The 20,801-nt window shown below is 46.8% G+C and overlaps 1 protein-coding gene across 4 annotated transcripts in view; it reads right to left on the bottom strand.

The window, feature by feature from the left end:
* Window positions 1-12,228, bottom strand: part of ATAD2B (ATPase family AAA domain containing 2B) — a 153,965-nt gene extending 141,737 nt beyond the window's left edge. For 2 of the 4 annotated variants that reach the window (XM_040992904.1, XM_040992903.1), the window contains exon 1: window positions 11,644-12,228. In XM_040992904.1, coding sequence (XP_040848838.1) covers window positions 11,644-11,859 — 216 coding nt within the window. In that variant the 5' untranslated portion in view covers window positions 11,860-12,228. The remainder of the gene's footprint in view (window positions 1-11,643) is intronic. The other 2 variants (XM_040992906.1, XM_040992905.1) reach the window with 1 other exon arrangement.
* Window positions 12,229-20,801: the final 8,573 nt, after the last annotated feature.

Here is a 20,801-nt window from a genome sequence, read left to right on the forward strand (position 1 = left end):
TTCAGTGTAAGTACCACCTCTTGCCAAACAGGGCTACTACAAATATTAAATGAGACAGCATACACAACATCTAATTTATATATGATGTTAAATAAATTTTAGTTACTTCTCTCTATTAGGCTACATACAGCAAAAAACATTGTCAACATGAAACTAATGTTATGATATATGCATATTTTATTTTATGATGACATTAATATAGAGATGCAATTATAAGAACATAATGATATTTTATCCTCTGTCCCTCCTTCTTTCAAAAGTAACTTTAAATGAGGCATGTTTTCTACTCATTCATTTGGAAAACATTTACTGTATCTAGCATTTCATAAATACAATACAGCTATGATGTCCTTAAAGAACACGAAGAAAAAAGTTCTGCCAAAACATTCATCGAGTCAGACTTGGCATCCACCCTGAGCCGATATATGCACACCATCTACACACTCACAGTATCAACGCACAAACTGTCTGGCTTGTCTTCTACTCTCAAAGTCTATTATCATGATTTTTTACAAAAGTGACTATCTCCTCAAAATGCCAGTCATTCATTCACTTAACAGATACTGAGGATGCTCTATAGGTCAAATGCTGGGTCAGGCTCTGGGCCTGTGGCAGTCAGGGGAAAACTAAGATACAGTATCTTCCGGCAGGCCTTCAGTAAAGTAGCCCAAACACCACTTGGGAAGCTCCTATTCCTGATGGGCGTGCCTGGATGTGAGTCCCAGCTGTGCCTTCCTAAGGAACACCCTGGGAAACAACAGTCAACGGGTCAATAACTGGCTCCCGGACACCCAAGTGGGAGACCCCGATAGAGTTCCAGGTGCCTGGCTTCACCAGGACCCTGCCCTGGCTGTCGCAGGCATTTATGGGGAGAACCAGTGAGTGATTCACTGTCTATGTCTGTTTCTGTCTCTCTTTGGTTCTCTACTTTCCAAATAAATAAAAAGTTCAAATAAAAATGTTTAAAGAAAGTTGACTGACATTGTGGCATAGCCGGGCAAGCTGCCACTTGTAACACCAGTATTCCATATTAGAGTGCTGGCTCAAGTCCTGACTACTCTGTTTCATTTAAGATTCTATTAACTTTGGGACCAGTGCAGTAGCATAGTGGCTAAAGTCCTCACCTTGTATGCACCAGGATCCCACATGGACACCAGTTTGTATCCCAGCTGTTTCACTTCCCATCCAGCTCCCGGCTTGTGGCCTGGGAAAGCAGTTGAGGACGGCCCAAAGCCTTGGGACCCTGCACCCACAAGGGAGACCTTGAAGAAGTTCCTACTGCTTTACCAGGCAACCTCTCAAAGTATTTATTTTTAAAAAGAAGGACTGGTCCCTCAAAAAACTTTTTAAATTTATTTATTTATTCAAAAGTCAAAAATTACAGAGACCAGAGAGATAATCTATCGGCTTATTCACTCTCCAGATGACCACATCAGCCAGCACAGAATCAGGCCAATGCCAGGAGTCAGGAGCTTCACGCAGGTCTCCTAGTGGTTGCCAGGGGCCCCAATACCAGGCAAATCAGCCGGGTGCTGGGTTGGAAGTGAGCTTCCAGGACAGGAACCAGGACCCTCACGGGATGCTGGCATTGCAGGTAGCAGTCTTACCCATTTTGTCACACTGTCAAGTCCCCCTACATTCAAAGTAGCTACATTCAAAGCAAGCTGGAAGGTAGTGTTAGCTCAACAGGCTAATGACCGGCCTGCAGCACCAGCATCCGATACGGGCACCAGTTTGAGTCCCGTATGCTCTACTTCCCATTCAGCTCCCTGTTTATGGACTGGGAAAGCAACACAGGATGGCTCAATTTCTTGGGCCCTACACCACCGTGGCATACCCTGAAGAAATTCTTGGCTCCTGGCTTCAGACCAGCTCAGCTCCAATCATTGCATCTATTTTGGAAGTGAGCCAGTGAATGGAAAAGCTCTCTCTTTCTGTCTCTCTCTAAAACTCTCCTTTTCAAACAAAAATAAACAAATCTATAAAAATATATATTTAAAAGTTAATGCAAATTACAGGTCATTAACTTTATATATCTTTTTTATAAGATTTATTTGTTTTTATAGAAAAGTCAGATTTTACAGAGAGAAGGAGAGACAAAGAAATATCTTTTATTTCCTGGTTCATTCCCCAAGTGGCAGCAAAGGTCAGAGCTGAGCCTATCACAAACCAGGAGCCAAGATCTTCTTCCGGGTCTCCCAGGTGGGTACAGGATTCTCAGACTTTGGGCCATCTTCAACGACCGAGAGGAGGCTCCTGGCTCCTGGTTTCAGATTGGACTCAGCTTCAGCTGCTGTGGCCACTTAAAAAGTAAATCACTGATGGGCCCAGCAGCGTGGCCTAGCAGCTAAAGTCCTCGCCTTGAACGCACCGGGATCCCATATGGATGCAGGTTCTAATCCCGGCAGCTCCACTTCCCACCCAGCTCCCTGCTTGTGGCCTGGGAAAGCAGTTGAGGACGGCCCAAAGCTTTTGGACCCTGCACCTTAAGGGGAGGCCCAGAAGTTGTTCCTAGATCCTGGCTTCGGATTGGCGCAGCACCGGCCGTTGGGGTCACTCTGGGAGTGAATCATTGGATGGAAGATCTTCCTCTCCGTGTCTTCTCCTCTCTGTATATCTGACTTTGTAATAAATAAACAAATCTTTAAAAAAAAAAAAAAAAGTAAATCATTGCATGGAGGATCTTTCTCTCTGCTTCTCCTCCTCTCTGTATATATGACTTTCCAATAATTAGTAAATAAATAAATAAAGATTTATTTTATTTTTACAGCCATTTGGGGAGTGAACCAGCAGATAGAACATCTTTCTCTTTTCTCCTCTCTGTAAATCTGACTTTTCAATATAAATAAATAAATCTTCCAAAAAAAAGTTTTTTCAAAGATTTTAAAATTTTTATGGAAAAGGCACATTTACAGAGAGGGAGAAATGGAGAGAGAGGTGTTTTAACCTCTGGTTTATTCCCCAACAAGCTGCACTGGCCAGAGCTCAGTCAGCTCAAAGCCAAGAACATGGAGCTTCTTCGGAAGTCTCCCAAAGGTGTAGGCCCAAGGAACTGGGACATCCTCTACTGTCCACCAAGCAGTGAGCTGGATCAGAAGTAGAACAGCTGGGATGCGAACTGGTGCCCATAAAGGATGCCAGCCACAGCTGGAGAATTAACCTGTTGGGCCACTGCACAGGTCCCACAATGTGATATATTTTTTTTTTTATTGGAAAGGCAGATATACAGAGAGGAGAGACAGAGAGGAAGATCTTCCGTCCGATGATTCACTCCCCAAGTGAGCGCAACGGGCCAATACTATGCCGATCCGAAGCCAGGAGCCTCTTCCGGGTCTCCCATGCAGGTGCAGGGTCCCAAAGCTTTGGGCCGTCCTTGACTGCCTTCCTGGGCCACAGGCAGGGAGCTGGAAGGGAAGCGGGGCTGCTGGGATAGAACCGGCGCACATATGGGATCCCGGGTGTGCAAGGCGAGTGCCTTAACCACTGCGCCACTGCCCCACAATGTGATATTTTGATACAAGTATGCATTACATAATGACCAAATCAGGGTACTCAGCATATGTACCACCTCCAACACGGCCTTGTGGTGAAACTGAAAAATCTCTTCTAGGTACTGTGAGATCTAGAATACATTGTTACTAGCCTTAAGTACCTAAGGAAGGAGTTTATCTCTTCTGTCTAGCTGTAATTTTGTTTCTCTATCCCTTCTGTCCAGCTGTAAGTTTGTATCTATTGATCAGCACTCCCTACTACAGCCTCTAATAATCCCTATTCTTTCTTCCACTGCCCTGGGCTCAGTAGTTTTAGATTTCACACTATGAGACCAGGGCAGCATTTGTTTTCAGTTTTTAACTTGGTCCATTTAATATCTTTTAGCTTTCTAGTCATGTTGTAGCAAATTACAAAATTTTATCTTTTTGAAAAATTAAATTCATGTGCCCAATGCAGGAGCCTAGTGGCTAAAATCCTCACCTTGCAAGCACAAGGACCCCATATGGACACCGGTTCTAATCCCGGCAGCCCCACTACCCTTCTAGCTCCCTGCATGTGGCCTAGGAAAGCAGTAGAGAATGGCCCAAAGCCTTGGGACCCTGCACCCGCCTGGGAGACCAGGAAGATCTGGCTCCTGGTTTCTGATGGGCTCAGCACCGGCCGTTGCACTAACTTGGGAAGTGAATCAGCAGATAAAAGATCTTCCCATCTCTCCTCCTCTCTGTATATCTGACTTTCCAATAAAAATAAATAAATCTTTAAAAAATTAAATTTATTTTCATCTTTTAAAGATAGCTGTGTAGTATTCCATTGTGTTTGTGTACCCCATTTTCTTAACTGCCCATCTTTAGGCTGTGTCATCTTTAGGCTGCTGCAAATGCTTCTATAATAAACATGAGTCTCTCAACAGGTGTCTCTTCAACACAGTGATTTCATTTTTGGGGTGGATTGTGGATACATACGATAGTTTTATTTTCAAATTTTTGAGGAATCTCCATTCGTTTTTCCATAATGACTGTACTAAATTGTATTTCTACCAACAGTACGGGTGTTTTACATAATAGTCTATTTTTTGGTTTATAACAAATTATCTGAAGAAGCCAACTCATAAAAAGTAAGCTATATCTAGCTCACAGTGCTGGCCTTATCAGCAGAGAGAGGCTTGTGGCAAATGGTGGAGTCCATAGATAGGAAGGGGTCAAATGATGAACTAGGAAGCTGAGAAAGTTGGGCCCAAACTCAGGCTTTTCTGGCACCTATCTGGAGGAATAACTTCTGAGGGGATGCCCCCAGAGACCCAAGGACCTGTAACAGACCTCACATTCTTAAGCTTCCACCACCTCCCAACAGCAGCACCGTGAAGACCCTCTGAGAGACATTCAGCAAACTGCAACAGGTTCCGTTTCGCATCATCCTCACTAGCATCTGCTTGTTTCCGTTTGCTTGTTAAGATGGTTTTGGGCCATCCTCCACTGGTTTCCCAGGCTATAAGCAGCGAGCTGGAAGTAGAGCAGCCAGCACCCACATGGGATTCCAGCGCTTGCAAGGGAAGGATTGCCAGTTGAGCCATCATGCCAGGACCAAAGGATGTGGTATTCTTAACCATTCTGACCACTATGCCAAATGCCTGTCCCTTTTGTCCTTTTTTAAAATATTATTTTAAAAAAATTATTTGAAAGCGACGGGAATATACAGCTCTTCATCTCCTGGTTCTCTGTCCAAATACAACAAATTAGGTTGGACCAAGCCAAAAACAAAGCCAAAAATGCGGAACCCAGTCCTCGTCTCTCACATGGTGACCAAAACGCAGCTGCTTGCACTATCGCCACCGCCTCCCAGGATGTGCAGTAGCAGGAAATTGGAATTGCAAATAGGTCTAGGAGTTGACCCTTAGGGACTCCCATATGGTGTTTGGGAGTTAAACATGATGCGTAACTTAGTCCTTTTCTGTATCTCTCTTTTAAATTTAAAAAATTTTTTAATTTAAAAAATGTATTTAAAAGGAACAGAGACAGAGAGATCATTCATTTCCTGATTCCTTGCCCAAAGGCCTCAAGAGTTGGGCAAGCCAAAGCCAGCAGTGTGGGGTTCAATCTGGTTTTCCTTAGGAGTGACAAGAGACCCAACTGATTTAACCACTAGCACTGGCTGTTCATGTGCAATAACAAAAAGCTGGAATTGCATGCAGAGCCAGGATCTGACCCTAAGCACTCCCATACAGGATGCAAGTATCTAGTGTCCTAGTTTAGCTGATGTGCTAAACATCCTCCCCCAACTTTTGGTCTTGTTGATAAGTGTGTTAAGTGTGCTATTTCATTGTGATTTTGATCTGCATTTCTCTCACAGCTAGTAATGCTGAGTATTTGTTCTCTTATTCTTTTTTCAAAAAGCCTGTTTGTTTGTTTGTTTGTTTAGAAAGACAAATTTACAGAGAGGAGAGGCAGAGAGGGCTCTACATCTGCAGGTTCACTTCCCAATGGCCACTATGGCTGAAGCTAAGAGCTAAGCCAATCCAAAGCCAGGGGCCAGGAGCTTCTTCAGGCTGTCCCATTCTCCACTCCTTTCTAGGCTGTAACCAGGGAGCTGGAGAGGAAGTAGAGTTGCAAGGACTCAAACCAGCAGCCACATGGATGCTGGCACTGCAGGTGCAAAATTGGCTTGCTACGGTCACTGTGCCCTCCCCAAACATTTTGTCTTATACCTGGACTTTTTGTTCTCTTTTTCTTTTCTGTTTTCTTTCTTTCTTTCTTTAAGACACTGTTTATATCTTTGCAGTAGTAAACAGACTTTTAAGTCATCCTTTGATAGTCCTTTATTGTACGCCTTTTAAGTACTGAATGATAGTTACGCCCATAATCTCTGGAAGCCAGCTGAATAGGTGGTAGGATTGCCACCTGCTATAAAAACTAAGGTTCTCAAGCAGTGTCTGTACCTGAATGGAGAGTGATCCTGTCTATTCCAGGATTCACCTCAAAAAGGTGCAGTAGTACTGTGAATTACATGTTTGCATTTCCTTTAGCACATACACAATGGGGTTTCATTTATGCTCACTGTTACACTCTGGGAGGGGCTGGTTATGATTCAAGAACTGGGTTCCTGCCAGAAAGACTCCTGGGTTGCAGAACCAGCTCCTAACTTGAACTGACTCATCTACTGTGGGCATTGTGGGAATAAACCAGCAGAACAAAGGTGTGTATGCATCTCTCTCAAATAAAAAACAAGTTAGCATCTGACAGCCAGATGAAGTGACCCAAAATAGGTCAAGCTTTAGGAACACTTAAAACATACAGGAATAATTATACCTACATGTATACAACTATAAGCAAAATCGACGTTTGAAAAATGTGAACAAATGAGGCAGGAATCATGACACGGCAATTTAAGTCATCTATTGAGATGTCTCTACACCAAATCAAGTTCCAGCTACCACTCTTCCAATCTAGCTTCCTGCTATCCCATCTGGCAGGCAGCAGATGATGGCTCTGTCACTGCCACCCACATGGGAGACTGACTTTCAGACTGCTGGACTAATCCAGGCTAAAACAGGCATTTGGGTGGAGAACCAGCAGATGAAAGATCTCTCCCCCTCTCTCTGTGACTCTGCTTTCCAAATAAATAAACCTTTAAAAAAAAAAAGACACAAAAGCAAACTACTGGAATGGGAAAGAATATTAGCAAGCCATTTATCTGATTAGGAATTAATTTTAAAATATATATGTAGGGCACTCCTACAATGCAAAAGCAAAAAAAAAAAAAAAAAATCAACTTGATCAAAAATAGCCAAAGCTTCTCCAGAACAGATACTTCTCCAAAGACATGCAAAGGGGCAACAGATAATGGCAAGGTGCTTAGCATGCAAACCCCCAGGAGCCAGCACCTCCCACCTGTCAGGAAGGCCCAGAGACTGCAAGGACTGAGGCGGGTTTGCAGAAGAATGAACCCTGCACACCGGAGCACGAGCAGCCACTAAGATAAACAGCAGAGAGGCACCTCAAAAAAACTACAACAGAACCATCATTTTGTTCCACTTTTGTGTATTTATGCAAAGGATTTGAAAGGTTTCAAAAAGATGCACGTATGGGCCCGGCACGGTGGCGCAGTGGTTAAGGTCCTCGCCTTGCACGCCCGGGATCCCATATAGGCTCCAGTTCTAATCCCAGCAGCCCCACTTCCCATCCAGCTCCCTGCCTGTGGCCCGGGAAAACAGTCGAGGACGGCCCAAAGCTTTGGGACCCTGCACCCGCATGGGAGACCCGGAAGAGGCTCCTGGCTTCGGATCGGCATAGCATCGGCTGTTGCGCTCACTTGGGGAGTGAGTCATCGGACGGAAGATCTTCCTCTCTGTCTCTCCTCTTTGTATATCTGCCTTTCCAATAAAAATAAAATAAGTCTTTAAAAAAGATGCATGTACTCCCCTGTTCAGGTAGCACTGATTTTAATAGCCAAGAAATGGAAACAATCCGCCTGCACATACAGACACAGAAATACAGGTACAGGTGTGTACATGTGATTATTCAACCATTAAAAAGGAAACTGTTCAAAAAAGAAAAGAGGAAATCCAGCCAGTTGTAACCAACATGGATGGGCCTAGAGGAGATTACGCTAAATGAAATAAGTGACACAAAGAGATACCACATGATGATGAATCCAGACTAGGCCAAGAGAAGCAGGCAACACAAAGGTGACAACTGAGGCTGAGTTCAAGAGGTCATCAACAAAGGGAACAAGGCGAGATGAACAGATTCCAGACACCTGCCGCACAGCACAGGCCTCTGGCCAGGAGCTGGTACCTGGCCTAGGAGATAAGCCTCTGCCTTTGCCTTATGGCAAAACTGAGGAGCACTGGCTCAGGAAGCGCAGCTCACTTCCAATCCGCCTTCTGCTAGTGTCCCTGCAGAGGCACACGCCAGCCCGAGGGCCATGGACCCTGCACTGACTGACAAGGGAGACCCAAATGAGTCCCTGGGCTCCTGACTTCAAACTGGTCCAGTTCCAGCCCGATGAGGTCATTTGAGGAGTGAACCAACAAGTAGAAGTTCTCTCTCCCTGTCTCTTTTCTCTGTTACTTTGCCTTTCAATTTAGAAATTAAGAAATCTAATAAAGCTAAAGCATACTGCTTTATATACCGAAAATGTACTAAGATAGATCTTCTAATGAAGGCAGCAGCACTCTGTGGTGACCGACAGATCTCTGATCCTGAGGGCGGTGATGCGCTCACAGATGGATCTTGCCCCCAAACTCAGAAACCTATATACATTTATATACATCAAATACAGCTTTTCTTAACATGTCAAAAAAAATAATAACAATAAATAAAAGTGTTAACACAAGAGCAGGGGCATAGCTACAACCAAACAGAACGGGCGTGATGCCCATCCCCTGTCTAAACATTCACTCACAGGAAAAAAAAAAACTATAGGAATAACTCTCTGTGCAATGACTTTTTAGAACAAATTAAATGTCTCCAGACAGTGAACTAGCTAATTTAGGGACAGAGGTTAAAAAATAATTAACCTCACATGTAAAGTGAAGAGCATAGCACACAGCCAAAAAAATGCAAATTCCACAACAGCGTACAGTTCTTCCCCAAAGCTCCGGATTTTCTACAGTAACAGCACAGGGGCAACTCTGTTTTCCTTCAGCTAAGACTGTGCAGACACCGGCAAACATCGCAATAACACACACACGGCAACACTGGGGCATGCCGTCAAGTACACCAAAAGGGTACATCAGAAACGCTGTATTTCTCTAAGATGAAGACGGTATCTTTTTTAAGATTTATTTATTTTTATTGGAAAGGCAGACATACAGATAGGAAGAGAGACAGAGAGGAAGATTCCGTTTGCTGATTAACTCCCCAAGCAGCTGCAAAGGCCAGAGCTGAGCCAATCTGGAGCCAGGAGCCTCTGCCGGGTCTCCCATCTGGGTGCAGGGTTCCAAGGCTTTGGGCTGTCCTTGACTGCTTTCCCAGGCCACAAGCAGGGAGCTGGATGGGAAGCGGGGCCATCGGGATTAGAACTGGAGCCTCTATGGGATCCTTGGGCATGCAAGGCAATGATTTTAGCCACTAGGCTACTGTGCTGGGCCCTTAGACTATATTTTTATTTAAGATAAAATCAAGCAAAGAAGAAGAGCTAACCAACCTCCATCTACTTCAGAAACAGATGTATGGCAGACCTACCTTACACACATACAGTTCAGAGACGCCAAGCGGAATTGTATCAACTCATAAAGGGCCACCCACAATCTACAACTGGGAAATCTCCAAAATCTCTCAGAAAACCCAGCTGTATCATTCCATCATCTACAAGAGCCATATGTTTGAAACTAAAATATAAAACATTTGCAAATAAATCCTTCATGGCCTGGAATCTATGCTTTTTTTTTTTTTAATATTTTTAAAAGTTCCTTAAGTCAAAGTTTCACTGATATCCTCTAGAAAGAGCTCTAATTGTCTTTCATTCTTCTAGTGATTTAAAAGCACCCAAGTGTTCATTTCTACATTAGATTATTGATTCCTTGCCTTTTAACATCTCCAAAACAGCTGCTTGACAAATTACCTCACCTTACTCCTCAGGGGGTCGGGTCAGCATGAGAGCCATGAATTCGAAAATGGGACCACAAACTGACGGGTGACACACGAGCTAATTGCCTCAGATGAGACACACCGCTCTAATAGACCAGGCATTCATGGCGTGACACAATTAGATGCTTACACTCTAAATATTTTATTTGTACTTTCGTGTAGAGGGCAGACCCTCCTGGCAGGTAAAGCTCTCGGGAAAATTTCTAGAGAAACCCCCAGAACACCTATTGTGAACACTTCCCACGACTTTCAGATTAAGCTTTCTTATCCCAACCTTCGAGATCTGTAAGCCCCTCAAACACTCTGAAGGGCGGCTTTTAAAATATTTACCCAAATAAAAGCCAAAGATATTTTCAAAGACTCAATAAATATGTTTCTTGGTAAATTGTTTGCTGTATTTCCCCAGACTCACTGTCAAAACAGGATGAGACACAAAGAAAAAAAACACAAACAAAACACAATCCTGTAGACTCCTATGTAAACATAAACTATTGCTTTTTCTCCCCGCCTAAAAACAACAAAATGGTGTGACTTAAAGGAGCATTTTACAAGAACGGCATTGCCAGCCGGATTACTTTTGCAAGTTAACTAGACAGAAGCAAGACTCTGAATTCAAAACGAGTCTCATAATAACACAAATCTGGTCAATTCCTAGAAAGCTCGCTTAGGTTTACACTAGAGGTGACAACATTCCATGAAACCTTTTCATCACTTCCATATATTAAATAATAATAACTAAACAAGCACCCCCCTCTTCCAACGTCACTTTTGCACTGACAACGGCCACGGCATGAATTCTCCTTTCCTTAACTGTTTCCATAACAACAAAAATGCAAGCAACCAAGAGTCCCGGTAACTGGGGGATGGCGGTACCGACTCCCCCCATCATCCGACCTGAAAGCTGGGGCACCCAGCACATCCTCGGGGCGAAGCAGCCAGCCGATTCTCCGTCGGATCTCCCCCGCCTGCCTGGAGAGGCGACGGCGTCGATCCCCTTTTGAAAGTTGGTGTCGGGAGCAGCTACAAACTTTTTTTCAGCATCCCTGCCTGGCTGCCAACTGGAGCTCTACTCACTTCCTCACCAACTTGAACCACCCCCAAACTGAGAGTAAAGCGCGAGTCAGACAGCCGCAGGAGCTGACACACTTTTCGAGAAGGGTTTGACACCGCACAAAACTTTCACTTCTCCTCTCCGACGCTCCCACCCGTGGGCTCCGGCAGCCCCCCAGCTCTCGCTTCCCCTCCAAGTCCCCTCTGAGACAGGGCAAGGACACGGACCGCAGAGCGTCCTAATGCCCCTTTCAGAAGTCCCGGAGCCCTCGTCCCCTCGACTTGCAGTGTTTCCTCTTTTACACAAAAGAACCGCGCCGGCAAAAGCCAGAGGGCTGCAATCGGCCCTTCCCGCCCAGTGCCACCCTCCACCGCACCCGCAGACCCACCGTCTCCGGCCTCCCGAGTGGCTGCACCGGCCAGGCTTCCTGCCCCCCAAAAGCCCGGCCAGACAAAGCCCAGGCGGCCGGGCCGGCACTTGCCAGCCTCGGGACCCGGGCCGGCGCGCTCTTACCCGGGCCTCATCCAGGGCGACGCCGGTGCCACCGCTCCCCCCGGCCTTGGCGGCGGGGCAGCTGGCAGCGCGGGTCTTGGAGGAGCGGGTCCGAGAAGAGATGAAATGGCTGCTGCCTCCGGTCGCCCCTGGCTCCGCTCCGGTCCCAGGCCCAGGCCCCGGCCCGGGAGACTTGGACCCGAGAAGACGCAGAGAGCTCTTGCGGGTGTTCACCATGATCCAGCCCGGGGGGACCGGGCCCGCCGCTCCCGGGAGAGCCGAGGAAGGCTGGCCCGCCGGGCCGGGCAGTCAGGGCCAGCGGGAGCCGAAGCCGGGCCGGGGTTGGGGGGAGCCGAGCCGCTCCGGACTCTGCGGAGCGCAGACCAGGACGGAGGAGAGCAGGACAGAGCAAGGGCAGTCGGCGAAAGAAGGCGGGCGGCTCGAGGCCGGCGCGATGCCGCAGGGCCGACGGCAGAGCCCCTCCGCCGCCTTCGCCCTCCTCAGCAGCGGGCACCGAGCGGAGCCGCCATTGCTGCCCCTTTCTCTCTCGTTCTCGCAGCCGAGCTCCGTGCGTCAGGGCTCCGGCGGCGCCGCAGGGCCGACGAGGCCGCTTCCGGCCGTGGCCACGGCGGGGCGCTGCGAGGACGGCCAGCCGCCGCCGCTCGGCAGCCTCTCCCTCCTCGGTCCCGGCTCAGCCAGGCCCCGCCCCTAGCGCGGCGCCGGCGCTCCGAGGCCTGCGGAGCGACGCTCTGGGGTGCGTCGGCTCTATGGTTCCCCGGCCATCCGGGCCTGGGGCTTGATGAGGGGGACTGGGGACGACCAAGAAGGGGAACGATCGGATGGCCCCAGACGGTTGGGCCTTGGTCTTTGGTCCTGAAGCTCTCAAGCCTGGGCAGCTCCGAGCCGTCCTCGTGTCCCCGCTCCAGCACCCCCAGAAGTGGCCTGGATGCAACGAGGGACGGCCGACAAAGGCACGAGTGTTGGAGGGGGACCGTGGTGAGGGCACGGTGAGCCGCGTTGGAACCCCACACCTGAGTGGCCCTTCTCAGGGCTGTAGATCAGAGCATGACAACGGGGGTCAGATGGTCCGGGTGGGGTCTGGCACTCAGGAAGCTCAGCTAGCAGAGAAAGGGAGGGGCCGAGCGCGCCGGAACCTTGAGCTTTTAAACAAAGCCAGGCCGGGTCCTTCCCCATAACCTTAGCCCGGTCCACGGCAGGGCCCCTGCGATGGGATTCCATGAGAGCCTCCTTCATCACTGCCTGCCTCACACCCCACCCCTGCGTGAGAAAGAATTAAGAATAACAAAGAGGTGAGCCCACAGATAAATACTTGTAATTTTACTTCCAAAGAAAATTGAGCTTTACTACCAATATGAAATCTTCTGCAAAGAAAGAAGATTTGTGTTCGTTCCTCAACATTCCCCAGGCAGGAGAGATGGAACGCCTGCTCTCCGGTGGGAAGAAGCGCTTCCTGTTGATTTCCCCGTGAAAAACCCAAGACTAGATTCCTGTCACAATCACCAAGTGGCATCAAAGTAGAGGGTTCCAGTCCCCTAAGCTCCAGTCGTCCACAGACTTGCATACACAACGGAACACGGGTATGGTTTTGCTTTAGAGAACAGTGTAGTGGATTCCAGAAAAGCAGACAAACCTCCTTAGCTAATTGGATTATCTGTCCTACCCTGAACACTTCCCCCTTCCTTTACAGCCACGTCTTAATGCATGTGGTTGTCTCTTAATGGAACCAAACCTGGATTTTCCGGGTCACTTAGCTGTGACATCACTGGCGTGAATAAAGTTTCCTTTCCTGCAGTGTGAGGCTGATTTAATTGATAGGCAAAGTGTCTCCAGGGCTTGTGTGATGTGCAAATCAGCATACAAAGGCTTCCTGTGCCTGCTGCTTTGTTTTATTGGCGTGCTTCTTTCTCTAGTCCCAAGTTGGGAAAGCCAGTTTATCCTTTTGGTTACTGTAACCACACCTATCTACAAATGTTTACAGTAAACCCAGCTGGTGTTAGGCATGCTGCCTGGCCAGGAAGGCATAGTTCCAGGCCTCTCAAAGCTCACAGGAACAAGGAATGGAGGAGGCACCAGTACACCACTGCAGTGTGGTAGAGAATGAAGCCGACCTCTGAGTCACGCAGGGATGTTGGAGAAAACCTCCGTGGTAATGACCCAGAGCTGCACCTTCAACCACAAAGTAAGGAGAAGCAAGCAGTAAAACAAAGACCTGGAAAAAGATAGAGAAGGAGCTAGCATTGTGGCATAGAGTCCACCACCACCTAGGGTGCTGCCGTCTCATTCACCAGGCTGATTCAGGTCCCTGCTGCCACGCTTCCAACAGAGCTTCCTGCCACAGCAACGGAAAGACAAGGAGAACACAGACCAGCTATGTAGGTCCTTGTCTGCCATGCCTTGTCTGTCCCTGGTATCTGGCTTCCATGCACCCGCATCTAGCTGCTGCAGCCTTGTGGGGAAAAGAGCAAATAAACAGGAGATCTCTGTCTCTTCCACTCCCACTTGTCTGCTTTTAAAATAAATACATGTCATCAAAAATGAATTTCCGGGGCCCAGAGTGGTAGCCTAGCAGTTTGACAAGCCAGGATTCCATATGGGCACTGGTTCTAATCCCGGCAGCCCCACTTCCCATCCAGCTCCCTGCTAGTGGCCTGGGAAAGCAGTCGAGGACGGCCAAAAGCCTTGGGACGCTGCATCCACATGGGAGACCCAGAAGCAGCTCCTGGCTCCTGGCTTTGGATTGGCTCAGCTTCAGCCATTGCATCCACTTGGGGAGTGAATCAATGGACAGAAGATCTTCCTCTCTGCCTCTCCTCTTCTGTGTGTATCTGACTTTCCAATAAAAATAAATGAATCTTTTTTAAAAATGAGTTTCCACTACTTCAGTATGAACTAGAGAAAATAGCAAAAAGCCAGTAAATATACATATTATTAAGATTTATTTAGGAGCCCAGCACAGTAGCTCAACTAGTTAGTCTAACCCGTTCAAACGCCGGGATCCTATAGGGGCACTGGTTCATGTCCCAGCTGCTCCACTTCCCTTCCAGCTCCCTGCTTGTGGCCTGGGAAAGCAGTAGTGAATAGCTCAAAGCCTTGGGACCCTGAATCCATGTGGGAGACCCAGAAGAAGCTCCTGGCTTCTGGTTTCGGATCAGGTTGGCTCATCTCTGGCTGTTGCGGCCACTTGGGGAGTAAACTAGCAGATGGAAGATCTTTGTTTCCTCAGGTATGGTAAGTATCAGGAGTGACTTAAACATTACCCCTGAAGGCATCCACCATTTGGGACTCAGTGCCATTTTAACTATCAGCTTCTCCTAGGTCTCAGCTTCCTTAAGATTCACACCATTTTGTTTTCCACAACACACAACCCAGTTCTCCAGCAGTCTGCTAAAACATCAAAACCCCGTTCCCACCAATCGGCCGTAACCTATGGCATCTGCCTGATGGCCCCACCCACTAATCCTTGCGGCCCCTCCCCACAGTGCCCACCTACCACCGCATCTACCAGTTCCTTGCGACCCAATCACAGCCCTATCCACAATCCCTCATGGCCCCTATTACCTTCCCCTAGCCATAAAGGCACACTCCTACGTGTGTGCTGCCCCCCCACACACACACCTTTTAAAAAATATTTCTTTTTTATTTTGAGGAGGAGAGACAGAGAGGAAGATCTTCCATCCATTGATTCACTTCCCAAGTGGCCACAATGACCAGAGCTGAGCCAATCTGAAGCCTCTTCCGTATTTCCCTTGCAGGTGCAGGGTCCCAAGGCTTTGGGCTATCCTCGACTGCTTTCCCAGGTCACAAGCCAGGAGCTGGACGGGGAAGCAGGGCTGCCGGGATTAGAACCAGCACCCATATGGAGTCCCAGCGCATGCACCGGGGGCCATACTGCCCCATTTATGTGCTCTCTCAGGTCTCTCTCTTCCTCACTTGGAGCCCCCTCCCATCATAACAGGAGACCTCTCCCTCTTCCTCTTTCTCTGCCTTCATTCCCTACATTATGGCCACCTCTCTCTGCTGAATAAAACCTCCTGCATGACTCACTGCATCTGGCATCTTGGGTTAATGGTGAGAATTCCTAAAGATAAGTGAAGAACCTCAGGACAAGAATACAGATTAAATAGGTTTGAGTCAAAAGTGCTGCTATGCATAAAGCCCAAGCAAAGATAAATTATGTCTGAAAAAATACACTTTCAACACAAGGCACACAAAACAACCCTCATGAATGAAAACCTTTGGAAAAAAATAACTCAAAGGAAAGCCAAGGGAAAAAATCATCTTGCAAACGGTGGGGGAGGAGGGGGGAGAGAACAAACAACAGAATGAGACCCACAGATTTACAGTAAGATGTCAAACAAAGAAAAGATGAGAAAATACTAATCAGGAACTGGTGTTGGGGCATAACAGGTTAAGCCACCATTTGCAACACACTATTCCCAATATCAGTGTGTTGGTGGGAGTCCCATGTGTTACACCTCCAATTCAGCTCCCTGCAAATCTACCTGGTAAGAAGGCAGATGAGAGCCAAAGGACTTGTGCTCCTGCTACCCCTAGGGAAGAAGAGGATGGAGCGCCTGGCTTCTGCCTGTGTCCTGGACCAGCCAGGTTTGTTATGGTCATTTGGCCCTTGCCATTCTGCCTCTCAGATCAATATATACAAAATGATATATATATGTGTATCAGTCTGTGTGTGTAAGTTATAGAAAGAGGGAGTACTCTTCCATCTACTGGCTCATTCCTCAGATGGCCACAATGGCCATGACTGGGCCAAATGGAAGCCAGGAGCTTTTTCCAGAATTCCCCCTTGAGTCCTGGACCTCAGAGTTTTCAGTCATCTGCTGCTTTCCTAGGCACACTAGCAGGGAGCTGACTGGGAAGAGGAATAGTTAGTACTAAAACCAGTGCCCCTATGGGCTGCCAGCTTTACTCACTATGCCACAACACCAATCCTGTCAAGTAGATCTTTTTAAAAATTAATAAGCAAAAATGGTCAACATTTAAAAAAAAAGCCTATAAATGTAGAAGTAGAACTTAAAAAAAGAATGAAATGAGCATTGGCCAAAGCTGTTTGAACATCCACATGTTGAGACACCCACATCTGCCACTATCACAATGTCTGAGCTCAGGTCCCAGCTCTACTTCATTCCTTTTATGATTTATTTGTTTACTTGAAAAGCAGAGTTACAGAGAGAAAGAGAGAGAGAGGAGGTGAGGAGAGAGAGAGGAGAGAGAGCAAGAAAGATCCTCCATTTACTGGTTCACTCCCCAAATGACTGCAATGGCTGGGACTGGAGCTGGGCTGAGGTCAAAGTCAGGAACCAGGTCTCACACTGCCTTCCCAGGCACATTAGCAGAATTGAAGTGGAGTAGTGGGGACTCAAAACACTGGTTATACAGGACACTGGTGATGTGGGCAATGGCTTAAACCAGCACACCACAATGCTTGCTCCCCAAGCTCCACTTTTCACCAGATTCTTGCTAACATATAGTTTGTAAGGCCACAGGTGATGATGCACATACTTGGGTCTCTGCCATCTGTGCATAAGACCTGGGTTGAATCCTATGCTCTTGGTTTCTGCCTGGCTATCCCTGAGTATTTTGGGCATTTAGGAAGTGAATTAGAGGATAGGAGGCCTCTGTCTTTGTCAGCCAAATGGCATTGAAACCACAATCCATAAAAGGAAGAAAAAACAAACAATAAATAGAACCTCATCAAAACTTAAAACTTGGGTGGCCCAGCGGCATGGCCTAGTGGCTAAAGTCCTCGCGTTGAACGTGCAGGATCCCATATCGGCACGTTCTGGTCCCAGCAGCCCTGCTTCCCATTCAGCTCCCTGCTTGTGGCCTGGGAAAGGAGTCAAGGACGGCCCAAAGCTTTGGGACCTGCACCCAAGTGGGAGACCTGGAGAAAGTTCCTGGCTTCTGGCTCCTGGCTCCGGTTCGTCACAGCACTGGCCGTTGTGGTCACTTGGGGAGTGATTCATCCAAAGGAGGATCTTCCTCTCTCTCTCCTCCTCTCTGTATATCTGACTTTGTAATTAAAAAAAAAAAAAAACAAAACAAAAACAAACTTGGGACCACTGTTGTAGTGCAGTGAGCTAAACTGCCCACGTAAAGTGGAATTCCCATGATTGAGCACCAGTCACAAACCGCTGGATGGGAATTAGAGCAGCTAGAACACAAATCAATGCCCATATGGGATACCAGAGTGGGCAAGGTAAGGATATAGTCACTGGGCCACTGGACCAGGTCCTGCAGTTTCTTTTAAGCAAACATGTATAATATTATGCTGCAATTTCAATCCTGGAATCTTATTGCATGGAAATGAAAACTTACTCCATAGAAATATTTCACACAGAAAAATAAAACAAAAAGAAACAAAGGGGGACTCCCCAGTGCTTATAAAACTGTTTCACATAATACAATGTTAATAAAAAAAAAAAAACAAAAAACAAACACACACAAAAGAAATATTTCACACAGAAAAATTATAGCCATAGTTTATTGCAGCTTAATCTGTAATAACCAAAAACTAGGGAGGGGAGGGGATGTTCCTTAAAAGTCAGTGATTAAGCTGTATCATATCCATATCATGAACTATCACAAAGGAATAAACTAGATAAAAAGTAATGAACTACAAGCAGTCATTTATTTCAGCAATTAAAATATATCCCATTGTCAGAGTGCCTGGGTTCAAATCCCACCTCTGGCTGCTGACTCTAGCTTCCCACTAATACAGACTCTGGGAGGGATCTGTGATAACTCAAGCAATTGGGTCCCTCCCACAGGAATGTCGGACTGAACACCCGGCTCCCAGCTTTGGCCCACTTGGGGCATCGGGAAGCAACTGAGCCAGTGGATGGGAGCTGTCTTTGTCTACTTTTCTCATCCTTTATCTTCTTTTCAGGAAAATGGACACTTAAAAAAAAAAAGCTAAATCCTCACCTTGCAAGTACTGGGATCCCATCTGGGTGATGGCTTGTATCTCAGCTGCTCTAATTTGCATCCAGCTCACTGCTTGTAGTCTGGGAAAGCAGGGAAGAACAGCACAAATCCTGAAAACTCTGTAGCTGCATGGGAGACCAGGAGGAAGCTCCTAGCTGTGGGCAGGTTCAGCTTTGGCCATTGCAGCCAACTGGGGAGTGAACCAGTAGATCGAAGATCTTTACTCTCATTCTCCTTGTAAATCTGCCTTGCCAATAACAACAAATAAACCTGTCTTTAAAAAAAAATTTTTTTTTATTGGAAAGTCAGATATACACAGAGGAGGAGGAGAGACAGAGAGGAAGATCTTCTGTCCGATGATTTACTCCCCAAGCAATTATAAGAGCCAGAGCTGTGCTGATCCAAACCCAGGAGCTAGGAGCCTCTTCCAGTTCTCCCATGCAGGGGCAGGGTTCCAAGGCTTTGAGCTGTCCTCTACTGCTTTCCCAGGCCACAAGCAGAGAGCTGGATGGGAAGCAGGTCCGCCAGGATTAGAACCAGCGTACATATGGGATCCTGGCACCTGCAAGGTGAAGACTTTCGCTGCTAGGTTACTGCAGCAGGCCCAAATAAACCTTTTAAAAGCAAATTTAAGAATAGGCATCCTGGCACAGTAGCCTAGCAGCTAAAGTCCTTGTCTAGCATGCACCAGGATTGCATACAGGAACTAGTTAATGTCCCAGCAGCCCTGCTTCCCATCCAGTTCCCTGCTAGTGGCCTGGGAAAGCAGTTGAGGACAGCCCAAAGCCTTGGGACCCTGCACCTTAATGGGAGACCCAGAAGCAGCTCCTGGCGCCTGTTGCAGTCATTACAAGAGTGAACCAGCGGATGGAAGATCTTCCTGTTTCTCCTCCTCTCTGTATATCTGACTTTCCAATAAAAATAAATGTTTTTTTAAGCAGCAGTAATTCTATATAATGGCAATGATAAAATCCAAAAGGAATATCAAAAACAATTACTTTGCAAAAGTTATTAACAAAAATATGCATTTATTTATTTGAAAGAGTGTTAGAAAGGGGGTGAGAGCTCTTACAACCACTGGTTTGGTTCCCACATGGCCACAACAAACACTGAGCCATGCTGAAGCCAGGAGTCAGGACACTGCCTAGGTCTCCCAGGTAGGTAACGGTCTCAGGTACTGCAGTCAACAATTGTTGCTTCCTGTTGCATCAGCAGGGAGCTAGTGGGAAGCAGGGTAGCCAGCACAACGCCCAACCCAAGAAAAGAATTCTTACAATAGCATAAATAAGAAAAAAATACTTCAGAATAAATTTAACCAAGGAACAGAAGATTTGTCCACTGAAAACTACAAAACTGCTGAAAGAAATTTTTAAAGGCTTAAAGACATTTTTGCTTATGAATAATATAAAGATGTTGATGATCAAACAGATCTACCTCTTCAATTCAATCCCTATCAAAATCCCTACGATTCTCGTCTTTTTGCAGAGAGGGGAAAATTGACCCTAAAATTCATATGGGATATTGAAGACAAAAACAATCCCGAATAGGTCCAAGTTAGAGAACTCACACATTCTCATTTCAAAACCTACAACAAAGTGACAGCCAACTAAGCAGTATGGCACATAGTTCTACAATAATAATAATAATAAAAAGAATTAAACTGGGATACAAAAATAAAAATGTATCTATGTGGCTACTCGAGTCTTGACAATCAAAGAACCCTCTTTCTTGAGCATTAGGAACCAAACAAAAACCTACCAAGTCCTCACAGAAGGGTCAAAGAATGGCGAGTTGGCCCAAAGCAATCAAAGTGAATCATGCTGTCTGGGGGCGTAGTTTTGAGAACTGAACTCACTACTGGAACACCCGTGAACAGGGTGTGGGGACTTGCAAGAAGCTAGTGCAGGCATCAGTGGCTACTAGCACCTGGACGGTAAGGTCTCCCCTGAGGTGGCCCAGCACAGACTAAGGAGAGAGGCTTAACTGGTTGGTCAAGAAAAGGCCAGCTGGTCCTTTGCCGAGTTAACCAGTTCTTGATACACAAAAGGGGAATTTGGAGCATCCCTGACTGACCTTGTCATGGATAGTAAATAAGGCAGTACCTAAAGCATGTGGGGCCCGGGGCTCCTCACGGTGAGCTTCACCGGGCTGAGGTGCAGTTCATACAGCTCAGCATCATCACAGTCCAGGAAATTCTCCAAAGACTCATTCTG

This window comes from Ochotona curzoniae, unplaced genomic scaffold, assembly GCF_017591425.1.
Source record: "Ochotona curzoniae isolate NIBS_2020 unplaced genomic scaffold, NIBS_Ocur_1.0 contig_883, whole genome shotgun sequence".
In the NCBI taxonomy this organism is placed as follows: domain Eukaryota; kingdom Metazoa; phylum Chordata; class Mammalia; order Lagomorpha; family Ochotonidae; genus Ochotona; species Ochotona curzoniae.